Raw genomic sequence first — 18,815 nt, 5'->3', positions numbered from 1 at the left:
AATCCTTGTGGGCCAGCATTTATTTCAAACGAGTGAGAATTGCATTCAGTGCTTACCAGCCTTACTGCAAGTTTAATGGTGCTTACCTTAACAGCCTTGTTGAATCTAATGCAGAAGTCCCTAAATATCTGGAAACATTCATCCAACTTCATAGTTTCTTTGTCCTCACAGAAGAAGTCAATGAGAGCGTTTCCTTCCTTTTGCAATTCCCGTTTCTGGTGTTCAAGCTCTTTTAGATGTCTTACAGCAAACTGTAGCAAAAAACACAGTAGGGTGAACTAGATAGAAAAAATTAAAGTCCCAACAGGTGATGTAAATATTAAGAATTTAAGAAAATCACTTTCCATCCTAGAAGCTAGCTGTTACAGAGCCCCGGAAATTAAGACTTTGAGGGAAAACTTCTAGTAACTAAAAGAAGCGTCTTGTCATTTCAATAAATTGATTAAGGAAGGTCAAGGAAAATGCATAAATCAAAATGTAAATTCTAGTGACAAGGATACAAACCAGGCAAAAGTTCAAAAGCCCTTGAACTGACATAGATCTGTAATTCTCAGTTGAGTAAAACCAAAGACTGTATTGGTGGACCACTTTGGAGCCCCCACAAAGCTCTCATGCCTTATTTTCCTATTTTCCTGGCAACTTTAAACTCAGTTGAAATGGTTTAGTTCTTTCTCTCTGATTTTCTCAAAAAAATCATGAATAAATTCATGGATATACATCATACGATCCACTGCTTCCTGAGCTGACCTTAGACCACCACCAAAAAGCCTTTCATGCCAGACAGGTAAGGGAACACATATACTATAAATGTATTTTAAGACATCCAGAAATTATCTCTGTAAAGTAGTGCTCTGAGTCAGAAGTGTAGAGCTATACAGACTTGGTTGGAGTAGATTGTTGGAAAAAAGTCAGGAGGAAGACAGCAAGACTGTAGTTAGACTTTGAGCAGCAGAACTACTTAAAAGAATTTCAGAAGTTGCTCCTCTGTCTCTCTGATCTACATCACCAGCCATTCACTCCCATCCTTGCATGGTCCCACATCTGAGAGCACATCTGACTCAAAGTAATGTGGGGAGAAAATTAATTTCCAGACAAATCTGTTCTGACACTGTCCACCTCATGATCACCTAAATACTTCTTGTACTGCAGCACTGGAGTGTGAATAGGCAGCTGGAGGTACTGGTGACCATTTAAGACAACCCCACCTGCCAGAAAGCTACTTGCCAAATGATGCCAGTAGGGTAGGAACAAATCTGACTTGTTAGCGTTCAGAAAAAAAAAACAAAACTGGATAGAAGATAAACTGGACAATTGACAAGAGCATACATAGAAAATTAGTTCCTCCCACATATTTCAGTAATTTATTCATGAGGATGAGATAATGAAAGCTGACTTTCAATCAGCTTGGTTATCATCTGCAATTTAAAAACAAAAACCGGAAGCGTTTCTGTAAGGTATGTATTTGTAAAATTATTTTTTTCCCAACATTTTTTTGGAACGTGGCCTAAACAAGGTTGTAGTGTTACGTAAAACCATCTATTAAATTAAAAAAAAATTCCCAAACATGTCAGAACAGAACATTAAAGAGTCTGGGTGCAATGGATAAAAGCCAATATTTCAGAGTGAATGAGGACAGCTATTTCAATCTTGACCCGCCTCTTTCTTCATCAGCTTCACATCTCCTGTAAAACTACAGGACTATTAACTACACTTGCAAGTTGAAAATCAGCGTGGGTTAAGTTCCAGTTCCAACGCCTGCTTTTTCACTTTTAATAACTATCTATAGCATGAAACAGAAAAAAACATTTAATTGAAGTATAATACATATTTCTCCAGGCATCACCCGGAAAATACCAAGAACTTTGCATCAAAGCTAAGCGCTCTGCTTCAAAGTGAAGTGCTACACACATTCATGCTTATGAAGTCACTGCGATAGGAAAAAAGAAAAGGAGAGCCTACCAAGAAGAAATGGTATGGCTTAAGAATAATACACTCTGTGTGAAGGGCAAATTAGTGCAGAAAACAGCCCCTTAGCATGCAAGCTGCTAACAATATCTCCCCAGTCACCTAACAATCAGGATTAATATGCATAGCACAGCCTCAGCAAAAACTGACATGATCCAATATAATGTCACAGCTGCCCTAAGTGTAGTATCTGTGTGTTAAGTACAAAACCAGAGATCGGTCCCAATTGTCTTATATTTTAACTACAGATCTCCAACAGTCATTTCACAGGCTTCAAACACGCTTGCCTAACAAGCCTCAGCCAATGTACACTCAACATCCCTCCTGGTAAAAATACAGTCTTTCCAGCACTCTTGACAAACAGCATATATTTGGAACATCTTCGTACAACTGACAGAGTAGGCATATCGAAACAATGCTTCACTTTATTAACTTGTCCACGCAAATTACACTGAGCTGAGGAATGCTACTGCATTCAGGTGATAACAACACACTAACACAGATATCCTACAAACCTGCAGAAAGCTTTCCATCTGGTAAAAGAGTTTCGGGTCTCGTCGAATGCTGTCTTTAACAGATCTTGCTTTGAAAGACAGTGATTGAAGCTCTGCTTCTAAATTATCAATGGATAACCTAAAAAAATGCATATACACAGAATACTTATCAGTGAGAAAGAGTTGCCCCTAGGTTAGCCACAATATGCATCAAAAATGGATGTTTAACACGAGGTGCAAGCTGGCTTTTAAACAAGACCTGCCTGTTCAGGAACTATTTCCAGAGTATAAATCGAAAGTTAGGAGAGAGATAAGCACATTTCTTCTTATTTGCAAACTGAAAAGATTCCCATGGGGTGTGGTTTCACAATTAACTCGAGCCAGTCCTACCCAGCCTTACCACCTGAAAATGCAATGCCACCCTGCCCAAGCACTCCTTTTTTCTCCCTGTGGCCTGTGCTAGCACTCATCTTCTAAATACAGCCATATCTGCGAACTGAAAATTAACCCAAAGAAAGGTAAAACAATTTGCTTCCAGATGGATCATTTCCTTGGTCCATCTTTTTACATTACTGTTTAAGTGCCAAAGCTGGCACAAAAAGGGGTCAGAAGGGACTGTCAGCCAGGACTGCCCATTTTGGCAATAACATGAGGCATCATGAAATTGCATGTTATGTTCTTCTAAGTTGTCACAGCAATGTAGCCCACACAGTCTCGACACAGCAGTTGTAACATTTCATCCTTCTACCACATACCAGCAGCAGAGCTGCTCCTGTTTTTAGGCAAAAGGAACTCAGCAAATGTACGATCACAGGAAGGAGCTCTCATCTGATGTAATCTAAGTCTCATCCTGGGAGAGGCACTTTCCATACGATGGGAGCTTCCACTCAAATCCCTCAGTCACTTTGAGGGTAAACACTCCTAAAGCCACGACATTTCCTTCACAAGGAAACTGAGCTCTGTCTGGAGTTGAAGCACCACTATTTCCAAAATGGTAAAACTTAACAATTTTTGCACATATGCTCCTAAACTACCCTTAATTCACCAGCAGAGAGACTTCAACACAGTAAGGCTGAAGACGTGTGGCAGACTGACTCAGTACACATGGCAGAACATGGTGACAGCACGTATAAATGAATATAATATGTGTTGTGTTTTCTCTGCTTACTTAATCTCCAAAGGTTAGCTCCCTGCTCTGGGAAGATGATGGGTGTTTTTGCAAATGAGAAGAGGTGTACATGATACAGGCTATGTTTTCCTGCCTGTGAAAGAGGAGGATGAAGGACTACAAGGAAAGAAGGTGAGATAATAAAAAATAGAGTACATAATGGCAGTTGTTTTAACATGCTCTAATTGGAAGGATTTATGAGCAACTTGTACATGACAGTTGTCTCTAATAATGATCTTCCTCACGCCCAGTGGTAGGACATGTATTTCATTTTGTTTCATTTTCCTGTAGAGTGCATTCCACAAATAGATTTCAGCAAGAGTTATAACAGAAGATTTTCAGCATTAACAAATGTGATCAAAGTACCAAACGGCTTGAAAAATATCACCAGTTTTCAGATTCTGCCTGTTCCCCCATAGTTTGCCAGGGGGCTTGGATGCCGAGGGAAGCTACATTCCCCAGCAGGCCACGAGGCAGACTGCCAAGAAGGTGTGTGGGTTGGATGGCAGAGAGCCACACAGGTGGTCCATCAAAAATTTTCTGATTAACTCCATGGCCACTCCTTTCTTCAGAAGATTTCAGAGTCCTTTGCAGACATGACTTAATTCTGCATCAGATATAAGAGCAGAGCTTGGATCCATTTTACAGCTGGAAAAATAATGTAAATAGATTGCCCAAAGCTCAAGGAGCAAGGAAGTAGCAAAACTGGGAGTAGAACTCCAAGATCACTAGCTTCCAGGTTTGTGCTTTAGATCGCAACATCTCACAAAGGCAGGTACAGTTATCAAGGTATGAATCAGGTTCGGTTTAAAATTATGCAGCTAGAGATGTTGAGATGAAAACACAGAGCCCCAAATCCTTCAGATTTTCCACCTGACAGAAATGGAGAAGCAAACCAAGTATCAAAACACATCTAAGAGAAGCCATGGCCAGCACTTGTATCTGGAACCACACTTGGAAGAGCACTGAACCCCGCTCAGAGACAGATGAAAATTGGTTTAAAGAAAAACATGAATGTGCTTTAGCATGATCTCTTAAAAGTAGCATCCATGAGCATGGTATTTGACAGAGATGAAACTACAAAACACTTCTGGAGATTGTGTCATAAAAAACCTTACACCTGAAGGCACATTGCAGGCATATTTCTGCTAGCAAATGGAAATGCAGCCCTCAAAGCTATAGTAAACATTTGTAAAGATCTCAGATTTTGTGCCAAGACTTCTCTGAATGAGCCTCATTGCTGCACAAATAAAAAAGTTCCAAGTCACAGTCTAACCCTAAGTTTTCAGTTTTCTTTTGGCTTACCTGGCAGCATCATGAACATCCCTGATTTTTTCTGAAAAGTTGAGAAGAGCAGCATCTTTCTTTTGGGCTTCCTGAAGCAAACAGAACAAAACCAAAACACACACAACCCATTAACATTCCATTACCAGGCCAAAGTGCCTAAGTCCAACAGCTCTAAAGCCTCTGGGAGGGCATTTAAAGTTTTGTCTCCTGCACTGTTTTCCTTCCTGTGCAATCCTAACACAGTTGAGCAGAGGACACCACTTAAAAGAAAAGCAGGGATGAGAACTAGAAACATTAAACAAGAGCTTCCATTTCACAGTCCACAACTATAGCTGCTTATACCAGTGAACCCAAGTCACATTAATAGGGAATGCTAGGGAAAGAACAATTTACTGATGCCTATTGTTTGAGCAGATACAATGTTTCCTGCACAAACATCAATTAATACCCCATTGTTTGCTGACTAGAAATCTGTTAAGCCAGTTTGTACACAGATAACCAAAGGCACATATGGAAGCATTTAAATTCCCTCCCTTCTAAAATCAAAAAGTTTGAAAGGAAAGAAAAATAACTAAAAAAAAAAAGTCTGCTGCAGCTTTAAAAATACTTGTCAGTCACCAGAGGTAGAAAAAAAGAAAAAAAACAACCGTTGATGAAAAGATTCAGTAGGATGATTAAAAGAGTACTTATCAAAAAAAAAAAAAAAAAGTCACTTCTACATTGTAAGAATTCAGGACAGTAAGAGATAAGCTACAGCGAGAAAGTTAGATGAAGGTAAGCTCCTACATGAGATGAAAAAATCAAGCTTTCCATGGATTTCTGGATAGGGTGACCAGAGATAGAAAAAATAGTGAACTTTGTGTAAGGAGGAGAAAAGAAGAGGATCAAAGCCTTAAACAAACCACTTTTTCTGAGACACATAGCTCCTTATATTGTCAATCATCTATGGCTTTAGGTTTGCATCAGTTACAAAATAGCTTTTATATACCAGAGCAACAAAATGCAGCAGGCTCATCCCAGGTTTGTTTGCTTTTGTGTCCGCCAGCTTGAGCAGCGACGACAGTTTAAATCCAACAGCATTGCCAGCATAACCTCCCTAAAAAGAAGGAAACGGCTGAGGTGTGTGGCATAAATGGACTGCAATACTAACAATGAAGTTTGGTCGATCAGCCGTCCCCATTTTAGATGTCACTTACCGCATTCATAATATTCCCAGCCTGGAGGACCAAGTGCAATATGGAATGCAGCTCCTCACAAGTCATTAACTCTGTAAGGAGCAGAAAATTGCTGTCTAATAATTGTTTACAAATACACACACACTTAACAAACTGCTCTTCACATCAAGCTTTTAAAGATATTGATTTTTATTTTAACAAGAAACTACGGTGAATTGAAAGGTCATGGGAAAAAAAAGGTCCTATATAATTCAAAGTCAAAAGCACAGTTGGCAAACCTCAAGTATATGTTCAGACTTCAGCTTTGCAAGTGTAGTATTTCCAAGGCAACCCCCAGTAGCTCACAAAACATTTGGGGCCTGATCCTGCAATGTGCAAAGTATCTTATGCAAGTGTCCTCAGAACCTGCTAAATTCAGTGTGAGGCAAATGTTCTGCACCTCGCAGGATCCATTGCCATCTGTCAGGATTGGATTTTTGAACAATTATTCTTTTTAGGGAGACTTAGCCATCAGGCCTGAGAAGACATCAGACAATGTTTTAATTTTCCATTCTTATCTCACTCCCATTATGAATCACTATTTTATTTCTATATAATCACCAACTCAGAGTGGCATTTGTTTTACCTCAGTGACATCAAAGACGATCAGCAAAGTTATATTCAGTGTGAAGTAAAGAGTCAAATGGAATAGAACTGCCACTTAAAGCTTTTCCATCACGGAAGCTTGCTTTGTACACATGCCCTTTTTGCAAAATGCACAGTAGTGTTCTGAGTTTGTACACCTCTTCACCCACCCCACACATGAACAGAAAACAACACGTGTTTAAAAGTCACTGAGCATAGCACCTTAGAAATAAAGGCACGGGAATTCAAAATTGCTAAGAGTTAATAAATCAACATTACACAAACGGCACAGTAAACCAAGTAACTGCAAATTTGCAAGTCACCTATAAGGCAAGAAAATCGATGTGAGCTGTTTTTAATGTAAGGTACTAATAAAAGGTGGAATCCTTTTGACTGCAGTATAAATGCTTTTAGAAATTATTTCGTTTCAAAGTTCACATTCTAAAATTTACCCCACATTTAACTGCTTAACACAATGCACTAATCTATCATGTTGGAAGCAGACAGCCCTTGTATCTTTGGATTTCAGTGTTTGCAGGATAAAATCATAGAACTAATTAAGCAGTCTGAGATCTAACAAGCTATAGGTGAGGAAGTAAGGGGGAAGAAAGAGGAGGGAATACAAAAGAGAATACTGGATTTCATAAGGCCAAGGAGAGAAAGCAACATCTGAAGTTTTTGCATACTAAGAGCCTGCTTAGCGTCACTACGAGATACATCCATTTGTAGGCGAGATGAGAATCCACCAAACTATTTAGACCATCCTAAGCCTTAGTGGTTATCAGCGTTAGGATTTAAGTAAATATTCTCGCAGCTTAATTACAAGGAAAGAAACAGAGTAGATGGGTATAGAAAAGTAGACAGAATTCCTAAACAACTTCAGGCTATCAACAAGCCCTCAAGTGAAAAGACCAAATGGAGAGGAGCGCATGACACAACTGGACTGAAGACAGGGAAGCTCAGCCTGATTTGCATGACTGGCCTGGTGCAGGATCTGGAGACTAAAGTGTCTCCTCTGGAGGGAAAGAATTCATCAGAAAGGTCCTGGGTGAAGGACATGAAGGACAATAGGGCGCGGCTGCTTTTATACATAACATATTCCCCTCACCTATGTCTGTTGCTCAAAAACAAAGAGCAATGATTTCAAAGAGCTCCCAATAAAAGGCCAAACTCAAACCTCAGCTTAAAGTAAGGGACATTTTCCTGAGTCAGGAAGGACCAGTTCAATCCCCACAGTTGGGAAGAACACACCAGACTTCTCTCCCTTTCCTTTCACTAAAAATGACTATCCTAAGCGCTGGTGCTCATATTTGAATATTTTGACTACTGTGCCTTTTTATCCCACTAGAAGCAGTCTAGACAGTGCTCCAGTAGTCTGTCAGAAAATTTACCAGCATGAAGCAGGACTTTCATACTGAGAAATAGGACAAATAGGTACTCAAGGCATTTGAAAATGTCAGCATTAATGTTAAATTAAACTAGGACATCAGTTATTTTCCCACAGAGCAGAAGATACCAGATTTGCTTAAGAATAGCCAGTCGTAGTATTTCAAAGATTGTGAAATGTAGAGAACATAAAATAGAATTATGTTTCCACAGTAAAGATTTTAGCCTATCAGTACTGCCACCTCAAAAGGCAGCGGCACATAGGGAAATCTGAAAGCTCTACAGTGATTTTCTCTGAAAATTAGCAAAAAAGTTTAACAATGGGATTCAGTCACAGCAACACATGATACATGAAAGAGTGAACTGTATTCAAATGACAAGGATGTGTCCTAATTTGATTATGGACACCTTTGCTTGCATCAGCTTAGGATACGCTGTTTGTAGGCTTTGGTCATGAACTCATTGGTAGTGTGTCCAAGTCTCCAGATTTTTGATTTTGGAAGCAAAGATTCACCAGACACACCCTGATGGCATTTGTCAGAGGGGAGTTAGCTTCCTTTTAATAGTGAAGGTACCTGAAATTCAAGCTCTGGTCTTCATAATGCAAACTAATTAACATGCTAACAAAAACAAGAGTATTATACATGTCCCAACATGCTTAATTACCTTTTGTTGCCCGTCTTATAATTTTCATGTCATCCTGCAGAGAAGCACAGGAGGGTGAGAACTCCCTCTCTAACACCATGGCTTCAATCCTAAGAGCGTAACTGGAGCAGACAAACAAACAGGTTTAGAACTGACAGCCAAAGAGAACCATCATGAACAGAATAAACCTACTATCTCCTTACTTTGGCACCTGGATTAGTAAATACATGAAGGAATCAGCTTGAGACAGTTTTGATACATCTCCATCAAAGGCTTTTAATTTCTTTACCTAGAAAAGAGAAAAAAACACTAGCAAAGAATTTTATTGAAGATCAAGATTAACTTGATTCTGGAAGGAAACACCCTGAAAAACAGTAAATTTAACAGGAGTTAAAGAGTTCACTCAGTGGCTAAACAGCTTTAGAGCCCAAGATCTTGGGATTTGGGCACATCCCAACCAGAAAATAAAACCATTAACACCACTCTTCTCCCCAAAGCCTAGCTACAAAATCCAATGGAAAAAACATGGTACCATCACTCTGTATCTCCTCCGCTCCCCGTCCCCAACTGCTCCCTCACACATGTTCAGTCGGTGTTTAAAAAAAAAAAAAATTGGCCTCATCATTATGTCTAGTATAACACTGTTCCAGTTTCCCTGTGAGAATCAGTTCTTCTCTTTCTCACTGGTCCATTTGCCATTCTCCAACTAAATTTTTGTTCTGCCAGGAAACAGCTGCTTAAGTGATGATCTGAAAAATGATCCTCAACTTTTCAGCAACTACGATACACACTTGGGCATAACCTAAAGTACTGGGTGTAGTTTAAAGTTAACTGTGTTCAGCATTTTCAGCATAAGACTGCCTAAGTCTCTTTGGCACTGCCTAAGTCTCTTTTTTTTTCCAGATACTTGCTTCAACTGTTGCCTCTAAAACTCTCTTAAGGGGTAAAACCTAATGCTCGAGTTTATTTTTTTTTTTCATTCATATGACATAGTTTAAAGATAAATGCAAGGTTGCATGTTGAAGTTATTTGTGGTCAGTATTTTGAGACAGCGTTTACGTGTAAAGGAACTATCACTGCATTCATTTTGTCAATCTTCCTTCCCAGCTCCACCAAAATCCATATATTTGCATGATCTGCAAGCCACTGATCTGCCCACATACTTAGTATATGTTTATACAGAAGAAAGGGAAAATACATGCACATACACTTAAGTATAACTGGAATTTCTTCCACATTTCCCAACACAGCAATTGTGTCCAAAAGCAGAGCTCACTCACAATTATGCTATTGCTTCATTCAACCAACAAGTTCACATCCAGTATCAGTTGTACACTTCCACTGATTTAAACACTACCCATCAGCCTTCCCTTTTATGACATTACACTTAAGGCCCATTCATAACCACATTTACACAGCTGCTTTTCAGTTTTAGGAAGCTTGTTAAGATATCATGGAAAGAGACACACTCCATCAGGGCATCAACAGTTTTCAGGCTGCCAGGAATTAACAAGATATCCATGAGTTCTAGATTTATTTTTTTTTTATATTGTTGCTGTTGTTTGTGGCTTCTTTTTTTTATTTTGATTTCACATTGTAAAAAAAAAAAAAAAAAGAGCAATACTGATTTATAGTGAAAGACAACACAGGTTATGCTAAATCAGGGATTTAAAAAAAAAATCGGCACTTGCAGAATAAAAGGATTCTTAAATCACTTTTTCCGCTTTATTCCCATTCTTTCTTTTCCACACCATACAATACAGAGGTGTTGAAAGCACATTAGTAAAGAGAAAACAAAAATTGGAAATTAAACCCAGAATAACAAAGCTTCCTTTTCAAATTTCAAACCAACAACAAAACAGACCAATATAAAAACTTCTGCCGGAAAGAGAATTCCAAGCAAAAAAGCAATTTTTATTCAGGCTATCTAACTCAATTTCCTAACCTGCCATTTAACTCAAGATATTCGGACAAAAGCTCCTTCTAAAGACAAACTGCATACCATTTATTTGAGGCCTGAGAAAACTCCTAATTTATAGAGTCATTCAAGAAGTCTGCCAACAAAAAACAGGAAAGACCAGACTCAACATTCCTGATATTTCTAAGGTGTTAAAACAAGCAAGAAACAAAACCCAAATAAACACTTTTTCCCCCTACATTATGAAGTGGGGGGCGGGAGATAGTAAATATCTCAGGCAGTCTTTGCAGGTGGTTCTTTAACCTTCCCAAAACATAGCGGTCTACTTTCTAAACAACAAAACCTGCAAATTCTCCAACTTTGTTTTAGTATATTGCAAACATCAGTTTGCCTATAAAGGACACAGGCATTCAGATTTTCATGGGGGGAAAAAAACCACCACCAACAACAAAAAAACAACAAAAGCAGCACACCACTGCCACGCGCAAATCACCAAGATGAAGATCACGTAACCACAGGCATTTAAAGAAAGATGCAATTTTAAGACTTAAATGCACAAAAAGTGAAGAACAAAGCCTGAGATACTCACACAAATAATAACTTATGCTGCCTGAACTACATTTAAATGTAGTGCTGTAAGCAGAATCAATGTTACTTATGTGGAGTGTTAATGCTGCAATGTGCATTTTGCTTCCCTGGGAGTCGAACGTTTCAAAACTTTTTGTGGACGCTGGATGAAATCCACTTTCTCCCACCCTGTACCAGGAAAAATGCCTGGAGTGGTACAAGGGCGTCAAAACCCCAGAATTCACCCAGAGGAGTTTTCCTGTACCAGCAAAACAGAAGATATTCACCTGGCTGCTTTCTGATGGGTAGGATGGGGTGTGAATGTCACAATGCAAAAATTTGGGGCAGTTGCCAGCCCAAAAGAGAGTCTGTGTAATGATCCTTAAAATAAAGATGTTCTCACAGCATGGCTACGCTTTTTCCATCCCACATCAGCCATCTTAAACCCCGCTGTCTTTGCCCTAGATGTCCAAAACTACCTTTATAAGGAATAACAAAGAATCTTCACTAACAAGCCGCAAACCCAAGCAAGGTAGAGGACAGTGACCCACTCCACAGAAACACAACCAGGGAAGAGTTACGAGGTCCCTTTTGTCCTACAATTCAGCACCTCATAGCCTGGTTCCCTTTGTGAATTTCAGTTTTCCAGACAGGAGGCTGAATCCCGTGTTAACCCTGTCTTAAAACTGGAAATACTCTGGGGAATGGCTAAGGACAACACCTCAATGAAGTTACAACACCACTTGCATGTGCATTCCCTCTTTATTACTCAATTCACAACTGAAAAAGTTCCTTTCTCCCATCATGAAGCAGAAATAAAAGTTACTTGTTTGACACTCCCTATAAACTGAACTAACAGCTTCTATACACCAAAGCTCAGAAGTTTTGGATGGCTGCCCCTACGTGTTCCAGGGCTACTCAGAAGCCCATGGGAGAGGCCTCTTCTCTCTACAGCCACGTTGCCTCAGTCTTGCTAACGAGAACCAACAACCTCCAGCACTCCTACAAGTGGGAGTCCAACCAAAACACCCAACGCAGCCAGGAATTGCAAAGAAACTACGGGCACTGTCAACAATGGTTGCTATTAATCATGTGAGAAGATACAATAGATAGGTTTATAATTAGTCTGAGAACACAAAAGAGCTTAAAAAAATGTGGTTTATTTTAAAATCACAATGAATAACTCAAACATTTCCAGCCTTGACCTCCTCTCTCCAAGCATAACAAAATCTTTTCCACAACCGCATGTAACAAGACACAGCAGTGTAATGCATACACGCAAGACAGCAGAATTGTATTGTATGTTCAGTTCTGTATTACTCAAATTGGGCACAGAGTTACTAATTTCATTTTTTCATCATATTTGTATATGGAATATGCATTTGCACTGTCCATGCATGCCCATGCACACTACATCAGATTTTAGATACTGGAGGTTCTCACATAAATAATTTGCTTCAGTTATGAAACACGGAAAGCCTGATCTTTTATTTGATTTGTGAACACTTGGACTAATTATGACTACTGCAAATATCATTCCTCACAGATAGGAGAGCTACTGCATTCCTGCCACTCAACTTCTCAGACATTTCTTGGTTACCAGAAGTACTTACTTACAACTTCTGGGATTTTACTGGGGCATAGTACAGATATGCTGCACTCCTAAATAGAAATCTAAGATCTCTGAAGAAGGGTATACATCAGTACACCACTCATCCTCAAATATATGTCTCTAAGTGCTTTCCCACGTGCCAATCAGCTAAGTCAAATATTCCCCATATTACAAATAAATAAGTAAAGCCAAGTGCAACAGTCCTGAGGAGTAAACATCTCTCTGTTGTTTGTGTATGTGGTGGGTTTTTTGTTTGTTTGTTTTTAAATATTTCCATAACATTGGAAACACTCAGGGCACTAGAGAACAACACAACTGAAAAACACCAAATCACGAGGGCGTATGGGAAAGCAGCTAATTAGGTGGTGAGATACCATGGGGCACATGCTTGGGTAGTGGCAAACCTCTATCAGCTAATGGTAAACAGAAAAGGAGAAAAACCCGTAGCTAATGTAAGGGGTGAAAAAAAGGAAGCAGAAGACGAAAGCCCTGAAGGATGGTCAGCCGTACAGAGCGCTGACTGAAGGAAGGAGGGGACAGTTGCTATACAAACATGGTTTGCGAAGGGTAGAGCTGATAGACAGAAACAATTCCAGTAAAGCAGGTGACAGATGACTAGGGTTTTAAAACAGCAGAAGAGCAAAGGACGGGCTTGAGAGATTGTGAAGGAAGACATTGTGTTGATAACCTGGGCGTGCATGTGTGTGGGTGCACTGATTAGTAGTATGATACACTCTCTTCTGTATATATTTAAAAAACAAATTCTAGCTATTCTAGCTCATTAAAAACTGGACTCTCACCACTTCTACCAGTCGGGGCCTGCTGAACAGCGTGACGATGTGCACATACAAGCAGCTAAAAGCTTCTCTGTTTTGGACAGGAACAACAAGTAACAGTTGTCAGCTGTTTTAACAGGACGCAGTTAAGAAACTTAGCTAGGAATCGGTTCAGAAGTGATGAATCAGAGAAGGCCATTGCTTCAGTCACAACAAAGGCTCCTTGGAAATCAACATGAGCTGCAAGAGGGGTTAAGCAAAGGAGAATCCAAATAGGCATTTCTTCCTCTTACAGAGCTGCTAATCACCGTAAGGCACAAGCAGCAGGGCTTCCAATAAGGCTTATTCAGTCAGAGAACCTATCCTACCTGTTAACGGATTTAGAAATGTTTAGACCTTCTCCTGTTCCTTTTTTTTCTTTTTTTAAATCCACGCTACTGTGGCTACTCTGGTGCCACTCACAGCCCTGAACTGTTGAGTGAAACACTGCAGCAAGCCGTGGGTTTGCCAGTTTCAAGAACTTGTCAAGTTTTTCAAATTAAACATTTGAGAATACCTAAACATTTTCAGTGTGACAAGAAGCCTTCACAGCAGTGCCAATATTTCAACAATGGTCTTATTCACATCGGAAAAAAAACATCCAGCAAAGAGACAGTACTTGCCATTTACACGCAACAATCCCAACAGCTTTCATAGCTGGAAGAAAAGCTAGAAAATTACTAGTACTGACACCTATTTCTGCATGTAGAGTTGACACAATACAGCAACGCAAAAAGAATAATCCTAAAGACAGCAGATGGTAAATTATTTGTTAGCCTGAGTCTTTAGCTTCCGTTCCCAAAAAGCTGTTCCATCTCAAAGATGCTGGAATGCCTCTCAGATGTCTGAGATAATACGGACTGAAACGGTGTAAAATGTGTTGCACACGTCAAAGCAGTGACTAGGAGAATGCTGAGGTAATGTGACTATATACCATAACACTTCTAGATAAGATTAGAGTATAAAGCCAGTGTTTATCCACACCAGATAAACTGTAAAGGTTGTTGGTCATAATGAAGGAGTGAGGCGGTCCAGAGTTGCCCTTCCTACAGCTGTGACCAGTAATGGTGTTCCTCCCACCCTGCTTTCATTTTGACAGACTAAAGGTTTATGGTACCATATAAAAGAAAGAAGAAGACATCTCCAAACACGCAGCTATCAGGGTGGAGTATATGCCCGGCACAGGGTGCTTGGACCTCATTCTAACTTGCAAGACAACTGTGCTACTGGGAAATGTAACTGCAAATAGCTGAGCTGCTGAAATGAAGGACATACAAAGGGGGAACTGCAAAAGGACAGCCAAGACAGAACACGTAACTAAATAACAACTAACTTTGTAGGAGCTGACTGCCTAGGTCTCCGCTCAGGGCAATTCTCAACCCCTACAACAACAAAACTGGTCTTTAAAAGGATGGGAAGTATCCAAGGGTAATCCCAGAGATACCTTGCTGAGAACACGTGCAACGTTCTCCAGGGACATGACAGCAGTAGGATGACATGATGATGACACCTTGCCAAAGCTATGTCACGTGCTATGACCACTAGATCAAAAAACAATTAGGGACTATTAAACTAAACAGGGAACACCAGAAGAAATAGCACCCCTTCATCTGATATCTCCAGTGACTTCAGATGATTTGTATGTTTGTATGGTTCTGATGCCTTCCCCTTAGTAAACCATGAATCCGTATTTCAGGAGGCAACTATTCAAGACTAGGAGGCAGATGATAAACTAACAAAAAAGAATAGGGCATACAAAGAGAAAAATTAATATACATCTAGAAAAAAAAAAAAAGCGCTGAGAAAGACAAACAACAAAATCTCTAAGGTTACTAAAGAGATGGATTTTCTTTACTGCACTAATATTCTAGGAGCCACAAGTAGCAAACGAGTTATTGGACTCACTCACTCTTTGAGCACTTGAAGAATGAGGATGTGAAGGCACTGAAACACTCTTCCATTACGGCAGCACCAACACACACACTCAACATATTCTCCCTGTCCCACCCCAGCTATAGCTGTGGTACTGTACAGAGCTTCCCATTCCCAGGAAGCAGTGAAAGCTCCAAGAAATGAAACAATTACAGGGAGAACAACAATGGGGAGAGGGGGTCTTTCCTTTTCCTGACCGTGAGTAAAGAGATCTCTGAAGCATGGAATTCATTAAATAAAATACAAGTATTTTCACACCGAGAACAAGCTTCTTCTCTGCCTTCCCTTGGGAACAACAACAAATCTAACATCTGATGCCCCATAATTTCTAATAGTGCTCTACATCACAGAATCTCTTCCATTAATTTCTGAAGCGGCTCCTTAAAAGCACTTCTTAAGTGTTATGGTCCCGCTATCTTGATGGGTAGGCCTGTTGTCAAATCACCGAGTTGGAAATAAACAAACCTCTCAACCCTGAGCAGCACCAACTGGATCTATCTACAACGTGGCTAGCTGAGTACTGAGGACCATCTCCTGGGGATTCGGAAACCACGCGCTGCCTACCAATAGTTAGCAGGAGGATGCATTTTGACTACTGTCATGCTCCAAAAGACAAAATTCAGCAATGCACATTAGACTTCTAGTGGAATTACAACACTTAAATCACACAGCAGTACGCCCTTTGAAACATTTTCAACTTGTGTTAAAATAAAAACCAAGATCTAAACCAGAAAGAGCAAAAGAAGAAAAAATACCTTTCTCTCAGCTTACTGCACTCAATATGCACAGTTACCTAGGAGTCACTTAAACTCCACTGTTTTCTCTGCCTGCCCAGAGAGATAAATCCCAGAAAGTTAAATTTTGTTTAAATATAGAAATGTGCACTGGAATTCAAAAAAGGGGGAAGGGGAAACAGTTTGAGCCGCCAGAACTATTTCAGAACTATTTTCACCACTTTTTTTCATATTACACATTTAAACTTGCTGATATCATCTAACTCTAAAAAAAATAATAATAAATTAACACCACTTTTTTTAAACAAGATTCCCTGCAAAAGAAGCTCAATTTAGGGTTGAATAGTCAACAGAAAAATAATGTGTTTTGCTAGTGACTGTATCTGATATCTGCTGCTGCACAGAGGAAACAAAGTGCTTGGACAGCATGACCTTGAAGTGGTAAAGCACGTGAGGTGAGGCTGATCTCTATGTGGATGTTAACTAGCAATTTCCTGAGTTTCAGCCATCACCTTGATGTGAAACACTCAAGCAATTCCAATGGTAATTCTGTCAAGTTTGTGGTACACATTTCTCTCAAGTATGTACTAATGGATCAGTACAAATACAAGAGCAGACAGGGAACTGTGCATCATTAAGCAGGGCTCCAGGTCAGTTGATGAAGCTTCACCTCCTAAATCACCTGATTGGGCTTGAAGGGTGGGACCATGAAGGGAGAAAGCAGCACTTGCACATAGGTCATATCATGGGCACAGAAATGGAGCAGAAGGTGCTGCTGGCGATTATATTATCCTTCGGAGAACTGAACAACATTAGCAAGTTGTACGGGTGCTGCACAGAGGAGCAGCCTTTCTGTCCTCCTTGGAACCTAATGACCTGGGCCAAGGCGCAAGCAGATCCCAGATGCACCAAGAAGGCAGCAAACCGTGAGGGATAAGAGAGCACCAGAGGATTGACGACACTCAGCTCCCAGGCACTGCAACAGGGAAGTACGAGGCAGGTGCCAAAGAAGTGAAATAATTTGTTTGCATTAGGATATACTTTGATTTGGAGTTTCCTGACCCGCAGTGCAGAGTTCTCTGCACTGCACATGGGACGGTTCCTTTCCTTGGTAGCGTGTTTATGGGACAAAAGCTCATAAGGGACATCAGAGATCAAAAATACCTTAGCAGTACTTTCTTTAAAAAGCACATTAAAGGTAGGTGAAGTTACCTGATGAGAAGGGAATCGCTGCAATCTCAATGCCACATGTAAAATGAAGATTAAACCTTTGCACTCAGGGATTTCCTATCCCCTGACCTAAGCATGGTTCTGGATCCCCACCAACACCCCTTTTTTATTTTTATTTTTTGACAGCCCTTCAGGTTGGGATCCCAGACAGTAGAACTCCACAGAAAAATAAGCTCCATGTAAAACCATTATTTACCTCCTCTGCTTCTGGCAACAATTTAAGAAATTCATTCAGCAATTCAGAACCATAGGGCTCACTTCTTCCATGATAAATATCTTCAATGATGGATTCAGCAGACCTTGAAAAAACAATTGAGCATACACATTTCTAACACTTGTAGGTTGAATAGTTACAGAAATTGAAAAAAACATCACGCCTGTGTTACTGAAAGGAATTATAATGAGGTTATCCGTATCTGTGTCTGCAGCAATGTTATTCTAACATTAGTTTGAGTGATGCCTTTACTAAAAGGTAACATCAGGAGTGAATACAGATAGCATTGAAACAGCTTACTCAAAAACAAACAAACCCCCACCTCAGCTTTCTATTAATTCTTTATAACGAAGGGGGCCCAATGAAAAGCAGATCTCATGCAGTATTACATGAGATATAAGGGCTTCCTTGAACCGCACCTGAAAACTCACTTCAACTAACAGCAGCAAAATCTGAATGTTTGGGGATAAGTCATATTGGCTGTCAAAACTAAGCATTATTAAACAAATTATGAAGTGTAGTTACTTATGACTAGCTTGTATAGGACTGCAAACTCCATCAGAACAGAGCACAATATACCATACATTTGATGACAACTGAGATTCACTATGAATTGCACATATCTGCAGCTTGCACTAGCAGCGTGGAAAAATCAAATCTTACTTTTTGAATTGCTTGAGAAATATCCCAATGTTCATACTCCGCTTTGCATCCAAAATGGAAACCTGAGAGAGAGAACAAGAGGGATTAATCTACTAATACATAAGAGAATAGTACATACTACAGATATCATTCTTAAACTGCTATAAACAGTTGTATGCACTTGCCACCAAACCACAAGCAAAATAAATAATTTCTAATCAAAGAACTAGTTTTTACCAGGGAAATGCACAGACCACCCACAACCCCTTTTCTCAAAGTGTAAAAACACAGCGACATTAACAGAAGGAAGGAATAAAGTTCTATTTCATTACAAAACGAAAACATTCTTCTTGCTTATTTCACAACACTGTATCTGTAAAATGTTGCTCAAGTAATACTTTGTGCTG

At 39.8% G+C, this 18,815-nt stretch overlaps 1 protein-coding gene across 1 annotated transcript in view; it reads right to left on the bottom strand.

The window, feature by feature from the left end:
* Positions 1–18,815, bottom strand: part of FHDC1 (FH2 domain containing 1) — a 35,336-nt gene that overhangs the window by 6,764 nt on the left and 9,757 nt on the right. Inside the window, exons 3-11 of the mRNA XM_084518269.1 lie at positions 18,430–18,491; positions 17,749–17,851; positions 8,948–9,033; positions 8,766–8,866; positions 6,111–6,181; positions 5,903–6,010; positions 4,933–5,003; positions 2,481–2,598; positions 87–251 (exon numbers count right to left, since the gene is read on the bottom strand). Of these exons, the coding sequence (XP_084374395.1) occupies positions 87–251; positions 2,481–2,598; positions 4,933–5,003; positions 5,903–6,010; positions 6,111–6,181; positions 8,766–8,866; positions 8,948–9,033; positions 17,749–17,851; positions 18,430–18,491 (885 nt within the window). The remainder of the gene's footprint in view (positions 1–86; positions 252–2,480; positions 2,599–4,932; positions 5,004–5,902; positions 6,011–6,110; positions 6,182–8,765; positions 8,867–8,947; positions 9,034–17,748; positions 17,852–18,429; positions 18,492–18,815) is intronic.

This window comes from Aythya ferina, assembly GCF_964211825.1.
Source record: "Aythya ferina genome assembly, chromosome: 4".
In the NCBI taxonomy this organism is placed as follows: Eukaryota; Metazoa; Chordata; class Aves; order Anseriformes; family Anatidae; genus Aythya; species Aythya ferina.
This window is presented reverse-complemented; position numbering and strand designations above follow the sequence as displayed.